Raw genomic sequence first — 17,992 nt, forward strand, 5'->3', positions numbered from 1 at the left:
TCCATGCATCCACTACCCTCTCAGTAAAGTAATACTTCCTGATATTTTTAAACCTTTGCCCCTCTAATTTAAGGCTATGTCCAATTGTTGTGGTAGTTTGTCTTCTTTTAAATATAGTCTCCTCCTTTACCGCGTTACATAGCTGAAAAGAGACACTTGCGTCCATCAAGTTCAGCCTTCAGCGTTGATCCCCTTTATGTATTTAAATGTTTCTATCATATCCCCCCTGTCTCATCTTTCCTCCAAGCTATACATGTTAAGATCCTTTAACCTTTCCTTTTAAATTGTATCCTGCAATCCATGAACCAGTTTAGTAGCCCTTCTCTGAACTATCTCTAAAGTATCAATATCCTTCTGGAGATACGGTCTCCAGTACTGCGTACAATACTCCAAGTGAGGTCTCACCAGTGTTTTGTGCAATGGCATGAGCACTTCCCTCTTTCTACTGCTAATACAGACCTGTATACAGACGTGTTATGTAAGTGTTCTTTTTTTATTTTGGGTCTTCTTAGGAACGGAATAAGCCTTTTAGAGGAGCAGTGAATCTCATTATTCCCCTTAGATTGCTTTTAATAGTAATTTGCTTCTTTACTTTATTTCCACATCTTTGTATTATTTTAATTGAACATTTTTCTAAGGTCATGTCCTCCCATGACATCACAGATTCAACGAATAAATCAATTTGCCAGAAGGACACTTGGCATGCATGCATTGTAAGATGCCAAATCACTTGGCTGGCCAAGGTCTTTAAGGGTGTATATTCTGTTCCTTATAGAAATCTGACCTATATTATCCTGGAAATAACTGGAGTTAAATACTAATTATTTCAGGTTAGCTACTCCAGTTATGTTCTTGTAGTGAGAGGTGGAGTGTCCATGTTTCAGTTTTTTTATGTTAGAACTGTACTGTGGAGAGTTCTGAAAATGGGAAGCTTGCAACATTCCCTTAGCTATCACATATCTGACAGTTTATATTAACTGAGCTGATAGCATAAGCCAAGAGTTTTATTCACCCAACACCACAAACAGCTGAGAAGAGATGCGGAGGCCGTAAAATTGGCATTGACTTAGAAAATCCAAATTCAATATCGATACGCTGGCAAAGAAGACCTTTAACTGAACATTTATCATTGCAATGCACAACAAAATCTGACTGTGGTTATTAACTTAACAAGGAATTATCAGAAATACAAACATGAAACAATATTAGGCGAGCTGGGAATATAGTTAACATTAGGCTTAACATTTTAAATCCTCTGTCAATTCACAGCAGGTTAGTGAATATTCCTGCAAATTATTTAATGATTTAAAAGGGACAGTGTCTGTTCACTACTGCTGGCTGTTCTAACACTGCCTCACAATTTAAGCCTTTAGGTCAAGGGATCCCAACCCAGTCCTTAAGTACCCCCTACCAGTCCAGGATTTAGGGATTACCCCGTTGTGTCTAAAGTGTTTTGTTTTTTTTTCTTCTAAAAACACCTTGGACACAACTGGACTGTTAAGGGGGTACTTGAAGATTGGGTTGGGAGCCACTGCTCTAAGAGTTGTCGTTTACTCCCATCTCTGTCCTCCTCTGCTTCAGTTACGGTGAATGGGTTAATAGTGTCAGTGTAAGATAGTGTCAGTTCCACTGAATTGCTGTAAGCAAGGAACATATAATTGCTTTGGACTCAGATACGTGGTTTGTGGGAGGGGAAATAGGGAAACTGTTGACAAACCATCAACAGATCAGTAATCCACATCTCTGTGCCAGAATTTTTTTTTTTTTTAGCTTTTCCTTACTTTCCATACACTTTTACACAGTAATCATAGTTCTTTCAGTTATCCTTTTGTAGAATGTTCCATGTTGCAAAAGGCCAGCAATAGTCAAAGTTCATGCACTGAGTGCACTACTGCAAGTTACGGAGAACATGTATATTAAATGACATTCACAATATTTTAGACAATGTATCGGACGTCAATATATTAATAATAAATTAAGAGATTTTCCTTGTTATGTTCCTTGTGATACTTGGCAAACTGATAATTCTCACTGGCATTTCAAACCTCAAATTGGAAACATTCTATTAATCAACTCTGAAATTTTTCCAGGTCAGGGATTTTTAGACATTTTTTTTTAGATATCTTGGTGTTTTCCAAACAATTCCTGGAGTAGTAAATATCCACAAAATGAAATCATAGAAATTTGTAGATGAAATTATTTTGAAAATGTCCTTTCACATGCTCCTACATAATCATTCTAATGTTTTAGGTGTTTGGGGATTTATTTATGTATGGGTTGCTTTTAAACTCCTCAGTGAATTGAAACCATTTTAAGGAGCCTTTACTACAAATCTAAGCAGACTCCAATATTTCATTTATTTGACCAGCAATTCCAATGCATTTGGCTACCGTTAGATAATAGGAATCTTGTGTATTGACTCCTGGATTGCCAAACAGGCCTTGTACCTGGCAAAAATTATGGATCTTATGATTGGATATGAGCTCTAGTTTTTAAATGCATTATGTAGAAAATACTTTATAATATATGCATTAAATGAGTACTCCTCATTGAACTTCATACTGCTTCTGCAATTGTGCAAGTAAAGGTCGGGCTACTTCCTCACTGAACAAGAAGTCAATCCATCCGTTGGAATTCTAGTGTCTAATTTTATTTTTTGACCCTCATAAACTCATTTTATAACGGGATAACGGGATATGCAGTGCATCATCCAACAGCAGTTCAGCAATTAATGTAGATGAATAAGATGAGAGCAACCATACAAAGGCTGCAATATGCTTACTGACTGCTCCAGTCACAGTGTTGTGAATGGACCATTGCACGGTGTTTGCCTTAACTGCTGACTACGCGTATGTGCAACTATGGCTTGTTTTGTTAAAGAATTAAAAAGGAAGGTGAAAAGTGACAGGGTGTGCACCGACACTGTGTGAGAACACAGAACAAATATTTGTACAGTCAAAAGAGGATGTTTAAATGCCTTCTTTGATGTTAGAGGGTTAATGGGCAGATTTCTAGAGGTATGGAATGACTTTTGGAAATGTCACAAGCAACTACTTGCAAGAAGGCCGAAACTAGAGCTCTCTTTGCGCTTTAACTTACAAGGCCAGAGTTGTTCCCTTTAAGGATTTTTTGATCGTTATTACATTACTATTCCTTAATTTTATTTATTTTTGAGATTTCATAATATAAACTTTTAAGAAACACAACACGGGTGGTAATGAAATACTCTATTTATTGTCACTGATTATACACAGGGGCCCAGGCCAAGTAATCTAAGAAAGTGTTAGAGGAGCTATCTACAAGGAGAATACATATCTTATTGCAGCTGTTCTACCCGAGGGCTATTACCTAGTCGTGTACTGCTAAAATGGAAACCTCCCCCTGGGGTAAAGAAGCAAACAGGGCTCAAAAGCAAAGGTTGTAAAAGGCTATGAAACCTGATTTTGTTGACCTTGCCTTTAATGGTTTTGCTGGTTATTTGCTCAGAATGTTTCATGTCCTTATAAATTAGATAATTGTCAGTAGCAGACACTGTGCTTGTTTGATAGATGGAAGTTAAGCAAATGTTCCATACCTTCTTGGTTTTGAGGTTTCCTATTCCAGTCATAAACATCAGGGAAAATAATGGCTTCAGGAGAGCACTGAGGTGCTCGGCTTTTCGTGTCAGAAAAATCAAAAGTAATTGCGCTTTGGTTTATGCCCGTGATCCAAAATGAATGCATCTGGTTTGTACAATATTTGTTTATGTTTACCTATCTGTGTGTAATAAGACCTTAAAACGTAGGCTTAGAAAAATACCATAATACAGATTTATTTTATAACAACAAAAAGTTACTTACCAGAAAATTACTTTTTTTTAAATTCATTTAATTTTTATTTTCTTATATAGCAATTTATTTCCAGAATGGGTTCTGTATTGAAACTGACTGTGCACTAAACATTTTATGAACACCGTTCATTTCACTAACCGTGTTTTTCGCTAAAGTGAAATTTCACTATAAAGAAATGTAAAGTAAATTTCATAATTTTATACACAAAGTAGCCAAACGATAGATTATCCAGTTCAGCTTTCGTAACCTTAAATTTGAAATTCACTTTTAATTCACTTTAAATTCTCACATTCGTGAATAACTGTGAATTGAAAAATTGTGGCAAATCCATAATAACTGCACTTGGAAAATGATTCCAGAGTATTTTGGTCGGTTCTACCAAGTTGTTTAGCAAATAGCTCTATATTTACTAAATCACTTTCCTCTGTCCCTGACATGATAAGAGGAGGAGGAATAGATAAGGCCAGTGTTTACAGATACTGGTGGAATCTCTGTGATTGCACCTTACAGAAACTACATCAATATCTCATTCTTTTTATCTGGGTTATATAATTCTCACACCACCCAATTTTGATTAACATGCATTTTGGTGCACTTGTTGTTTCCTGTAAACCTAGACCTTTTAGATGCATCTTCTCAGGCATGTGCATAGGTTTGTGGTTGAGATCATCATGAAATAATATGCTATTAGTGAGTTTTTAAGGTAAACTCATTCGCCCCATACAGAATCATAAGAGGTGGGAAATACAAGCTCAAAACTCATCATTTCATGAATTAAAAAAAAAAAAAAAAAAGTTGTCAATTAATCAGGGAAATATTATTTCCCTGCCTCTTATAGTGACCTATGACATGACCTGGGCCTGTCTGTGAACTTCTCATGGTGTAGTTTTGTGGAGGGTGATGCTTTGGGCCAGTTCTAAGCCCATCCATCTATCATAAAGAATGCATTTGAAGTGAACCATGCTTGCTTGGCTGTTGTCTGTGACTGGTTGGTTTTGTAAGCAGAATCTGCGATTTCAGGAGGAGGGTCAGAGATAAATGTTGCAGACAAGCCTAAAATCGTGTCCAGTATCTACTCGACTTGTGCACGACGTCCGTGGTTTTTGTTCAGAATTATTTTTGCTGAAAGATTTTAGTCACGATGTCCAGTGCTCATTCGCTTTTTAGTAGATATTCTTCAAGTGAAAACATGCACACTTTTATTCATTTTTTCGTTATGGGTATATCGAAAACCGCTTGTAAAAGCTGCACTTCTCTTGTGTGCAGCCTGTGCAAGCCCTCCCCTTCTAACTCTGCCCAGACTGTCCAATCACAGACTTCCCAATGCAGCTCAATGAGAACGTTTTGTAAGGCAGATGCTCTGGACAATTGCTGCCTCTTGAGTTTAGCTCCACTGACCAGGAAGTAACCGGACCAGTTGTCTGATTGACGCACTCTTCACACCAAGCACATTCAGCAAGCTTTGATGACTGCAAGCTTCTTTAAATTATTTTAATGATATTCACATGTGAAAGACCCTCTACCCGTGAGGGAGGCCATTATCCAGACTCGCCGACAAGCTTCAGAAGGTGGAATTGCATGGCTGAAAGAAAGAAAACGTTACTTTGTTATTGCCTAAGTAGACTCTTTTGAACTGAACTCTTTCAATGTTACTATCTCTGTGAGATCTCAATTTGGTTACCAAATAGGTCTGTCTGGCCTGTGAGCATCTACAACTGTTTCATTTTTAACCCTTTCATTTAAATACCATGTATTACTTATTCTGTGTTTTTTGTAAATATCCTTCCTATTCTTTAAGGGAAACTGCATTGTAGTCAAATGCTTACGTAGGTGTTTATATTATCATTAAAATAATTTAAAGAAGCTTGCAGTCACCAAAGCTTGCTGAATGTGCTTGATGTGAAGAGTGTGTCAATCAGACAACGGGTCCTGTTACTTCCTGGTTTGTTTAGCTGAGTGGAGCTAAACTCAAGAGGCAGCAATTGCCCAGAGCATCTGCCTTACAAAACCTTCTCATTGAGCTGCATTGGGAAGTCTGTGATTGGACAGTCTGGGCAGAGTTAGAAGGGGAGGGCTTGCACAGGCTGCACACATATAGGGTACAATCTCTTTATGCATACTTGTACTGATGGAGATAAGTTAGTTATTATATATATTATGACAATAAAAAAAATCCCACATGAGTGCTAAAGCATTTATGGAAACATCTCATTGCCACTGGAAAAATGGAAACAAATTGTTATTTTTGAATATATTGAGTTTGATAGGGTTTGTGTTGCTCCGCAAAATCGGAAATGACACAACGCCAAGATGGCTGATAAGTCCCTTCCGCTCTGGAGTATACCAACAATAGTCTTTTTGCCAGGACTTTGCCCTAACAAGATTTTGAATGGCTAAAGCAGTAATTCTAAGCAATAGAAATAACTTTGAAAGTGATTCTTGGGACAGGCAAGTTACTTTTCGATTGAAAAACCCTTGATTTGGCGAAATGCGACTCGGATCCAGAGGATTTTATAATGATTTTTATTGTTTTGGGTTCTCTTTGTGATTTTTTTTTTTTTAATCTTTGTTGTGCATGAGAATACATTCAAACACTTATTGCCACAGCAGCGAGAATTAATACACAGAAGAGCATAAAGTGAAACGGTTGCATGGCATTTCTATGTACTGCACAATTTCTTTTTAGTATTGTATGAACAGGCTAGCCCTTTAAGATGGATGTACTGCATTCACGGATAGAGCTAAATACAGCAGTTTGAATTTTTGCATTTTCATATAAACATATATAACTCCTTTCTGGCCAGATGCAGTGTCCGGTGAAGCAGGATGTCAATGGGCAGTGTAAAAGGGTGGGCCACTGACGCAAACTGCCCAAAGGGGCACTTCTTCCTGGGTACAGTTCCCTGGTGTCCGCAGATGCAGGGAACTAAAGCGGGACATTTGGGAGACATTGGATGTCACTTCTTACAGATTTCTCATGTAGCCCCCTTCTGCTCCACACTGGGCAGTAGCCTTGGGAACTTGGGGACCACTGGATGGGCTAGATAGGCAACAAGTCCCGAACCTACTCAGAGGTATAGGGAAATTGGGATCTAGTGATATTAAACAGGGCTTCAACCCAGTAATCAACATAAACTGATATATACCTTTTTAGCACTGGGACAAGGAAGACTCAGAAGCTGGAAATAAACAAACAAAAGTAACAAAACTTTACTTGCAACTTGATAGAACAATAATGGTGATTCAATATCCACTGGTGAGAGTTTCACTCACAGATAATTTAGCTCCCTATACCCACTACTCAGATAATACAGCACCTTATACATCCCACCCCATATAATACAGCAGTTTTTACCCCAAAACACAGAAAATGATGCACTCTATATCCCCCTGTATAATACAGCACCATATATCCCCCCACCCCCTATAATACAGCACCAAAAATCCCCCACCCCATATAATACAGCACCAAAAATCCCCCACCCCATATAATACAGCACCATATATCCGCCCACCCCCTATAATACAGCACCAAAAATCCCCCACCCCATATAATACAGCACCAAAAATCCCCCACCCCATATAATACGGCACCAAAAATCCCCCACCCCATATAATACAGCACCCCATATCCCCCACCCCATATAATACAGCACCCTATATCTCCCACCCCATATAATACAGCACCCTATATCCCCCACCCCATATAATACAGCACCCTATATCCCCCACCCCATATAATACAGCACCCTATATCCCCCACCCCATATAATACAGCACCCTATATCCCCCACCCCATATAATACAGCACCCTATATCCCCCACCCCATATAATACAGCACCCTATATCCCCCACCCCATATAATACAGCACCCTATATCCCCCACCCCATATAATACAGCACCCTATATCCCCCACCCCATATAATACAGCACCCTATATCCCCCACCCCATATAATACAGCACCCTATATCCCCCACCCCATATAATACAGCACCCTATATCCCCCACCCCATATAATACAGCACCCTATACCCCCCACCCCATATAATACAGCACCCTATATCCCCCACCCCATATAATACGGCACCCTATATCCCCCACCCCATATAATACGGCACCGTATATCCACCACCTCCTATAATACAGCACCCTATATCCCCCCACCCCATATAATACAGCACCATATATCTCCCACCCCATATAATACAGCACCCTATATCCCCCCACCCCATATAATACAGCACCCTATATCTCCCACCCCATGTAATACAGCACCCTATATCTCCCACCCCATATAATACAGCACCCTATATCTCCCACCCCATATAATACAGCACCCTCTATCTCCCACCCTATATAATACAGCACCCTATATCTCCCACCCCATATAATACAGGACCCTATATCCCCCAACTCATATAATACAGCACCTTATATCCCCCAACTCATATAATACAGCACCCCATATAATACAGCACCATATATCCCCCACCTCATATAATACAGCACCCCATATATCCCCCCACCCCATATAATACAGCACCCTATATCTCCCACCCCATATAATACAGCACCCTATATCTCCCACCCCATATAATACAGCACCCTATATCTCCCACCCCATATAATACAGCACCCTATATCACCCACCCCATACAATACAGCACCAAATATCCCCCACCCCATATAACACAGCACTATATATCCCCCACCCCATATAATACACAACCCTATATCCCCCACCTCATATAATACAGCACCCTATATCCCCCACCTCATATAATACAGCACCCTATATCCCCCACCTCATATAATACAGCACCCTATATCCCCCACCCCATATAATACAGCACCCTATATCACCCACCCCATATAATACAGCACCCTATATCACCCACCCCATATAATACAGCACCCTATATCACCCACCCCATATAATACAGCACCCTATATCACCCACCCCATATAATACGGCACCCTATATCCCCCACCCCATATAATACAGCACCCTATATCACCCACCCCATATAATACAGCACCCTATATATCCCCCACCCCATATAATACAGCACCCTATATCTCCCACCCCATATAATACAGCACCCTATATCTCCCACCCCATATAATACAGCACCCTATATCTCCCACCCTATATCCCCCACCCCATATAATACAGCACCCTATATCACCCACCCCATACAATACAGCACCAAATATCCCCCACCCCATATAACACAGCACTATATATCCCCCACCCCATATAATACACGACCCTATATCCCCCACCTCATATAATACAGCACCCTATATCCCCCACCTCATATAATACAGCACCCTATATCCCCCACCCCATATAATACAGCACCCTATATCACCCACCCCATATAATACAGCACCCTATATCCCCCACCTCATATAATACAGCACCCTATATCCCCCACCTCATATAATACAGCACCATATAATCCCCATCCCATATAATACAGCACCCTATATCCCCCACCCCATATAATACAGCACCCTATATCCCCCACCCCATATAATACGGCACCCTATATCCCCCACCCCATATAATACGGCACCCTATATCCCCCACCCCATATAATACGGCACCCTATATCCCCCACCCCATATAATACAGCACCCTATATCCCCCACCCCATATAATACCGCACCCTATATCCCCCACCTCATATAATACAGCACCCTATATCACCCACCCCATATAATTCGGCACCCTATATCCCCCACCCCATATAATACGGCACCCTATATCACCCACCCCATACAATACGGCCCCATATAACTCAGCACTATATATCCCCCACCCCATATAATACACGACCCTATATCCCCCACCTCATATAATACTGCACCCTATATCCCCCCACCTCATATAATACAGCACCCTATATCCCCCCACCCCATATAATACAGCACCCTATATCCCCCACCTCATATAATACAGCACCCTATATCCCCCACCTCATATAATACAGCACCCTATATCCCCCACCCCATATAATACAGCACCCTATATCCCCCACCCCATATAATACGGCACCCTATATCCCCCACCCCATATAATACGGCACCCTATATCCCCCACCCCATATAATACGGCACCCTATATCCCCCACCCCATATAATACGGCACCCTATATCCCCCACCCCATATAATACGGCACCCTATATCCCCCACCCCATATAATACAGCACCCTATATCCCCCACCCCATATAATACCGCACCCTATATCCCCCACCTCATATAATACAGCACCCTATATCACCCACCCCATATAATTCGGCACCCTATATCCCCCACCCCATATAATACGGCACCCTATATCCCCTACCCCATATAATACCTCACCCTATATCACCCACCCCATATAATACGGCACCCTATATCCCCCACCCCATATAACACAGCACTATATATCCCCCACCCCATATAATACACGACCCTATATCCCCCACCTCATATAATACAGTTTACCCTTACTGTGGGGCAGTCTGACTCGAGGTGATGAATTGTTATCTGCTTTTGCAGAAGTAAACAAACTTCGTACTTTAACAGTGTTGTCCTGCTTCCTCCCTCTCTCTCTTTCACCTGATAAACTTCCTGCCAAAAGGAGGGCGGAGTTACTTCAAGAGCTATCAATGAGGGTAAGGGGCAGAGCTAAGTCAAAGCACAATCTTGTATTTATTTTATTTTCATTGGAAACTGAAAGCCCATTACAAACCTATTGTTTTAGTTGATTTATAGTTTTTTTTTCTTTCTTATGTCTTTTTAAGCCGTGCTTTTTTTTCTTATGTTCTTTTTCAATTTTAGTTTAGTACATACTGTTATTGATCCCTGCTGGGGTTTTGAGTTTGGCCATTTAACCTCTCATCATCTTCTTCTAGTTTCCTAATTTTGTAATGCTTTTATTGCCATGCTCTTTTTATTTGTTTTTATTATCAGCCATGATTAATTTGACAACTTTAGCACATGGTTATCCTCATTCATGTACGATATGATGTTAGCTATATTCTATTTTATCTTTCAAGAGCACTATGGTGCCAGGAAAACAAACTCGTTTTCGTGGCACTATGTAGTCCTTAGGTCCCCGTCAGCTCATAGCCCCCCTCCCGCTGGGGAACTCTCCTTCTTCTGCCAATGTCTGGCCAAATGCGCATGAGCGGCAAGAGCCGTGCACGCATTCAAACCGCCCATAGGAAAGCATTACTCAATGCTTTCCTATGGACGTCTAGCGTCTTCTCACTGTGATTTTCACAGTGAGAATCACGGAAGTGGCCTCTAGCGGCTGTCAGGGAGCCAGCCACTAGAGGCTGGATTAACCCTCCGCTATGTTTTCAGCTGCAGGGTTAAAACTAGAGGGACCTAGCACCCAGACCAGTTCATTGAGATGAAGTGGTCTGGGTGCCTATAGTGGCCCTTTAAGTTGTTGTCTCCCTTTTTTTTTTTTTTGGTCAAACCATTTTGGAGCAGTTGTAAAAATCCTGCCTTGGCACTCTTAGGCTGTTGTCGCTGTCCGGGAATGTAAACACACCTGATAATTAAGAAACGTGGTCACTGCATTATCTAAAAGAGCTAAAGAGGCCGTTGGCAGCCCAGGTTTTTGGCAAACACTCCAAAATGGTTAATTTAAAAAAATGTAATAAAAAAAAAATTGTTGGATGGCATCCAGTTCATTTTAGCTTCGCAAACAATACAGTGAGCTGTAATGGTAATGCATGTAAATCACCATCAATTTGCCATTTGATCCAATAAGGCTTTATACTATGCAAAGTAACACTGATAAATAAAGCTTGCAGCCCTGTGCACAGAATGGCACATATATGAAGTGGTATTAGTAACGGGAGGGCTAGCAAACCGGAGCAGGTGAGCAACTGCTACCGGGGCCAAAGTCCTACAGGCATTTTTGACGGCAGTCTCTCAACATTGGATTAATAAAATAGGAGATACTAACTACAGTGTTAGATGACACTGTGTTTACGACATTCAAAAACTGACGATTGCCATCAGTTGCAGTGGAGTCGTGGGCAACATATTCTGCATCTCTTTTGCACCTTTGGATGTCTTTGAGTGCTCCTCCATGTTGTGTTGGTCAAACTAATAAAGGATGTGTTTCACTTCTCGCAACTTTTGCCGTGTCCGTCTGTCCAAGCCATATGTTGTATGGTTGGCATACGTAGAACCTTCTACACAGAGATCTATATGTTTTGTGTGCAAAAACCAGCCATATGTTTTCAGCCCTCCCCTAGCTTCGGTCTTGCTCTCAAATTTAAAACTACTGAGAGAAGTTTATACAAATTATCTTTATTTTTCAAACAGAAATCCCTCTAGATCCTTGAAGCCATAAGCCATTTTTTTTATCATAAAATCACTATAGGAGAAAAATCATATTGTGTTATCCACAAGATGTTCTTAATCAGCAAAATAGGATCAGCTCATAAAATTGGCAATCTCAGGAGCCAAGCAGAATATTAGTGAAACCACACATAAGGATCAGATGTCTGCCCAGATACTCTGCCAACAAAAAAAAAAAACATGTTTGGAAGATCAAACAGTTTAAGACAGTGAAAAGTGAAATGTAATGAAGATGAAAGCCACGTGTATATGGAAGAAATGATTTAAGTAATAGCATGCATAGTTCGACCAGTAATCAGAGAAATAGGCAGAATAATACCTTCATAACCCCATACTCCCTTTTCTCTGTCTTTTCATATTCTTTCCACTCATAGCTTATACATAACTGCCAAGTGTCCCAATTTAGGAGGAAAGTCCCTGCTTTGGACCCCAATCCCTCTACCAATCTTATCTACCCTAATATCTTTTTTTTTTTTTTTTTTTTAAATTCTTTATTTTGGGTGTGCACAGAATAAACAGGTAGCCGATATGCGCCACAACAGCGACATCCAGTAAAACAGGTAAACATAGGTAGTACAAGTAATGGCATACGTTATACAGGCACATTTTTATAGTTATTATAGTATTACGATAGTTTAGGTTGACGTTTTTTAAGATGTTCGCATAATGCACATGCCATGCAGAAATTGCAGAAATAGGTAGGAGAGTGACAAAAGAGGAAAAACATGGCTCGTGCAGAGAACGTACATACAAGAGCATTCTAACAATTAAGTTCTTAGTGTTAAATCACGCTTGTTGCCTATGCTGTGAGAGAGTGGGAATTCGTACATTTCGTATGATTTTAACTAGCTTAGACCACTATATTGTTAAAGTAAGAGCAAACAAAACAAGTGAGAGCACCCGATGGCCAACAGCTGTAGACTAGACACCCCATGACATATAAGGCTGTACACTGTCACAGCAAATTAGACAATGCTTATGATTGACCATGATCACATTAGGAGGAGAGGTGGTTGCCGTCTGGTCAGGTCTGACCGCTATTCAGGACATTAATTGCGTAATTAAACAGTGCAACTCTATAAGATGGAAAATACTACACATGGTTGTACACTGACCAGTGGCTTCCTCATCAGTGTGACTTTCAAGAGTATATAGGCTAGGTGTGGAGTGTGTAACATGGATGAAAGATTGGCTAGGTGAGGCTATATAAAAATCTCAACAAGCTGAGCTATGACCATGCTAGGCAAGAGTTCATGGAGAGGTGAACAACAGAAAAAATAACGAGACTCAAAATTAGCGTTGGAGTTGGGCTGTAACCTGACAAGTTCTAGGGTGGTGCAAGTCCCGGAGTATGTTCAGTGTACCGCACTCGGGGGGATGTGGTGCTATCAGCCAATGCCTCGGCTTGATGTGGTCGTGTGGCCCCCGTGCGCCGACGGCTGCAACCGGGTGTATTCCTGCGGAGGCTGTGGATGTGGGTCGGGTTTGCTGTCCCCCTTGCTCCATGTTGCGTTGTGGGCCTGTGTCAGTGCGTTCAAGGTCCGGTGCCTCCTGAGGGAGCTCGGGTCCAGTGCTCCTGGGGGCTGCCTGTGTCTGCGGTAGGCTGCTGGCATCTTCCTGCTTTGGAGCTGTGTAGAAGTGGGCGTCCTTGCCTTACGGGGCTGGGTTCTGGTACGACCCGGGGTTTTCCCCGTTGGGGTGGTGCGGTGTGTGTGTCTTCACCTGGTTTCTGGCTTTTGTGACTTGCCACCCCCTGCTGGTGCCACCCCCTTTGGTGTTTTACCTCCGATGCTCTCGGTGCGGTGTGGCCCCAGATTCGGGGTGGTGGAGGCAAGGGTGCCGAGGCGAATCGTGGGGGTTTCCCAGGCCTCCCCTCTATCTGTACCGTGCGTCTCGGATGTTCTTTGTTGCATGGCTCAGTTGGCTGTAAGAGTGCCGTTAACTTATCCCAGAACTCATCAAAAAGCCGGTCAATAGGGTCTTTCTCGGTTTTGTCTGTGTCCAGATTAGGTAATAGTTGCTCAGTTCGTTGTGTTAGGTCGCGCTTGTCCGCCATTTTGGAGGCCCCAAAGCCTGCCTTGCTTATAGGATTTGCGGGCTTGGTCCGGGGGCGTAGGGCAAGGGGTTCTCTGTCCGGCGGGGACCGGGATATCCCCCACCGGTCCATAGGGGGGGGGGGGGAGCGTGTCACCTTCGCATGTAGCTGGTTGCGATCGGAGGGAAAGCGGACGTCTTTCCTCTCCGCTTCCCGTGGTAGGCCTCAGCTCGCCGTAGCGGTGCCCGGTCAACCCGGGTGTCGAGTGCGGCATCTTTTGGTTCCAGCAGGGTTGCCTAATGCCGTGAGCCTGTTCACGGATGGTTTGGGGCTTTGCAGCTCTGGTAATGCTCAGATTTAGGGTACGTGTAGCAGGAGCTCAAGCAAAGCACGACCGTATATCTTTCTTTTCTAAGCACTCCATATTGTTTATTAGTAGTAGTATTTATATAGTGCCAACTTATTCCCCAGCGCATTACAATATTATCTGTTAGAGTGTATAATAGAGTTCTACATGAATAAAACTTTCAATGTGTCTTTAAACTACGATAACTGTGTTCACAAATCAGTCTGTGTATATAAAATACTTTTTTTTTTTTTCTCCTAAATTACATTTTAGTTGTATAAATCGTTACTAAAATTTATCAGAACAGCCTTGTCCCTGGCCACAACCTGTCCCTCTTTTTCCGTTTGAAATCTTGGGAGCTATGCTTTATAATTTAATTTGTTGATTGAGTTTTAATTTGTTTTTATATATTTGTTGAAACAATGAATATCAACTAAACTTAGAACACTATACAAGTAAAATGAAAATAACATTCCTGAACAGTTCAAAAAAATATACCATAGAAATCGAAGTTTTACATGTTGAGTATTGGAGCATCTTTCTTTTGTTTCTTGTATAATGGTCGTTTTAGCATATTTTGAGAAATAGCATACATCACGTAAATTAACAAAAACCACATAAAGTGCTATCTTCACTGTATCTTCTAAATGTATATGCTAGTTTTGTAAACCTTTTGTTTATATGTAATATCAACCAAAGGTTTGAGTGCTGAAATATATCAAACCATTCCTGATGAGTATTCCCAGACATCCTTGTATTATATTCTGTATTGGCAAGAAGATAAAGGCCAGGAAATGTCTTATGAGAATTGGCAAGAAAGAAAGAACAAGGATGTAAAATCTTCCTAAGACTGTATATGGCATATGTTTGCAACAAATGGAAGTAATTCTGTAGAACATATGCTAGAGAGGTTATGGAAAAAGAAGAACATATTGACATCTGTGGTGGACGTGCCCAACTCTACCTCTGTATTGGAAGCACCTAGCCTTTTGGCTGTCTATAGTGCTAGATAATCCTATTCGGCCTAAGCCTTTTGCAGGGGGAAGTTGCTTCCCAAGCCATTAGCATACTGAAATTATGGGCTGCAGTCTCGGCGTTGACTTAACAACGGGAGGCGTGTTGGGATGCCTGTTGGCAGAATACTAGGGGCAGGACATTTGTAAACCTAGCACTGAGTGACCAATAATCCCAGTGCTGGAAATTCTGGGAAGGTGTCCCAGAAGGTTGAAGTCTCCATGAGTCAAACCTGTATATTATTTATTCAGTGTGAGTAGGACAATTCACACTTTTCGAGATATGTGACATTTTGTTTGCAGAAAAGGACACTAGTTTGTATATGGCTTCTAGGCCACAGTTTGCTGCCCTCCTTGACATGAACCATGGGCATGAACCATGGGCTTTCTACTTTTGTAGACCTTTTGAAGACGTTAAATGGCTCAAAACAGTTATTCGGAACTACATTAACCCCTTAAGGACCAAACATCTGGAATAAAAGGGAATCATGACATGTCACACATGTCATGTGTCCTTAAGGGGTTAATGGGCAGAAGTTCACTAGCTAAGGAATGGAAACCAGGGCTTCTATCACCTTCAGTAAGATTTAAGAACTAGGTAAAAGTGGACATGAAATTGTTTAGTATTCAGTTAAACTACCCCTCTTGCATATCTTGTAACATTTAATCTCTATGCTTGGCACACCTGGTATTGCTGTAAACAATCTAGCTCATTGGCTGGACATCCTTTTCTGATTGATATCACTCTCTATATTTCTTTTCCTTCTTCTTTAACTTTATCTTCCCATTTTCCCTCCCCACATATGTTACATGGAAAATGTTTTTCACTAATTACAATGATTACAAATATTTACATTGTGGTAATAATGCTGTTTTCCTTCTTTTTGTCACATTGTACTGAGTTTAAAAAAAAAAACCTAAAACAAAACTCTAAATAAAAAGAACATTTATAAACACACAATGATGTGAAACAAACTAAGATTAAGGCTTAGAGGTTCAGAGTTGTGGAGTAAAGGTTGTATACCGCTGTAAAGTCTTGGGGAGTCTCTTAGAATGGAGCTTATGCTTAGGTGGTGTGCGGTAACTTCCACTTTAGATCTGTCTGTGATTTACACATTGTCTTAATCCATTAATTTTATTTATCTTTGACTGTATTCATTTGCTTGTTCCACAGTCCTTTCTGATTCACCGCTGAGTAATTCTTCAGGATCCTGTAAAGGAAGATGCTTTGAACTTGACCAGGCGGAATACCCAAATTGTCGCTGTGACAACTTGTGTAAAAGCAACAGCAGCTGCTGTTCTGACTTTGATGAACTGTGTCTAAGGACAGGTAAGTGACCATAATAGTAACACGTAAAATTGATGTAAGTCCTGCTTTTGATACTTAAAGGTAGAGCAATGTTGTTTTCTTTCTTTTTTTTTTATTATCTTCTTTTAGATCTTTGGCCTATTTTCAATTATATTTTTTTTCAGGAAATACAATTCATGAACTTCCCTCCCCCCCCCCCCCCCCCCCCCCCCCCCAAAAAAAAATAATGATCTCTTAGAAATGAGAGAAATTAGTGTAGGAATGAGGTACTTGAGCCCCGAATAGTGGTTGTTCTTCCTAAATCTGGACACTTGGGAGAGATGTTCAAGTTTGGCTTTGAAAATTACATTAATACCCGAACAAAACACAAAAATCTGTGTGCTTTAAAAGAAATGTCTATGTAAAAAATATTTTTTTAATTCCATTTAGGAGATTACGGCAATCTCGCTACCAGAGGACACTATTAAACATTCCAAGCCTTACACGTCTTATCTTTTTTAATGCAAATACAGCTAACCTCTTACCAAAATAAAATAGAAACCGCTAATTTGTTATGAAAATAATTCCGTGACAAGGTCTCGGGGGAAGCTGTTTGGGGGCATAAAGGGTTAATTTGAGTCAGTCATAAGTGTGGCTTAGAGATTCTGAATGTGGGAGGTAGTTGTATTTAATCTGGTTTGGGTCACCACTCTCTATAATTAAAGAAAACCACTTAATAAATGCATGTTAGTCTCAATGAATGTCACATTTTACGACGTTTTCACTGACATAGGGTAGAATATGAACGCGTTCCTTAATCAAACAGTATTGGGTTTGTTTGAGCATTTGTAAAAGGCTAATGGGACATAAGGAGATTTTGTTAGGCTAGATCTTGCTAAACTGGCTTGTGGCTTTTCCACTTATGTTGTTCTGCCTGTTCCAGAACACTGCTGTTTTTGTATCCCCCTAATTTTCCAGGGGTCTTTGCATTCTCTGCATGATGCTGCTTTTTAAGGATCATGTATGCATTCCTATATTCTCTTCAAGACCAATTTTTGTGATTTGTTAACTGTATGCCCAAGATATATTGGTGTTGAAT

At 40.8% G+C, this 17,992-nt stretch overlaps 1 protein-coding gene across 10 annotated transcripts in view; it reads left to right on the plus strand.

Annotated features, from left to right (window-relative positions):
- Positions 1-17,992, plus strand: part of ENPP2 (ectonucleotide pyrophosphatase/phosphodiesterase 2) — a 113,764-nt gene that overhangs the window by 24,898 nt on the left and 70,874 nt on the right. For 9 of the 10 annotated variants that reach the window (XM_063451112.1, XM_063451110.1, XM_063451111.1 and 6 more), the window contains exon 3: positions 16,780-16,935. In XM_063451112.1, the coding sequence (XP_063307182.1) occupies positions 16,780-16,935 (156 nt within the window). The remainder of the gene's footprint in view (positions 1-16,779; positions 16,936-17,992) is intronic. The other variant, XM_063451113.1, reaches the window with a different exon arrangement.

This window comes from Pelobates fuscus, chromosome 4, assembly GCF_036172605.1.
Source record: "Pelobates fuscus isolate aPelFus1 chromosome 4, aPelFus1.pri, whole genome shotgun sequence".
NCBI lineage: Eukaryota > Metazoa > Chordata > Amphibia > Anura > Pelobatidae > Pelobates > Pelobates fuscus.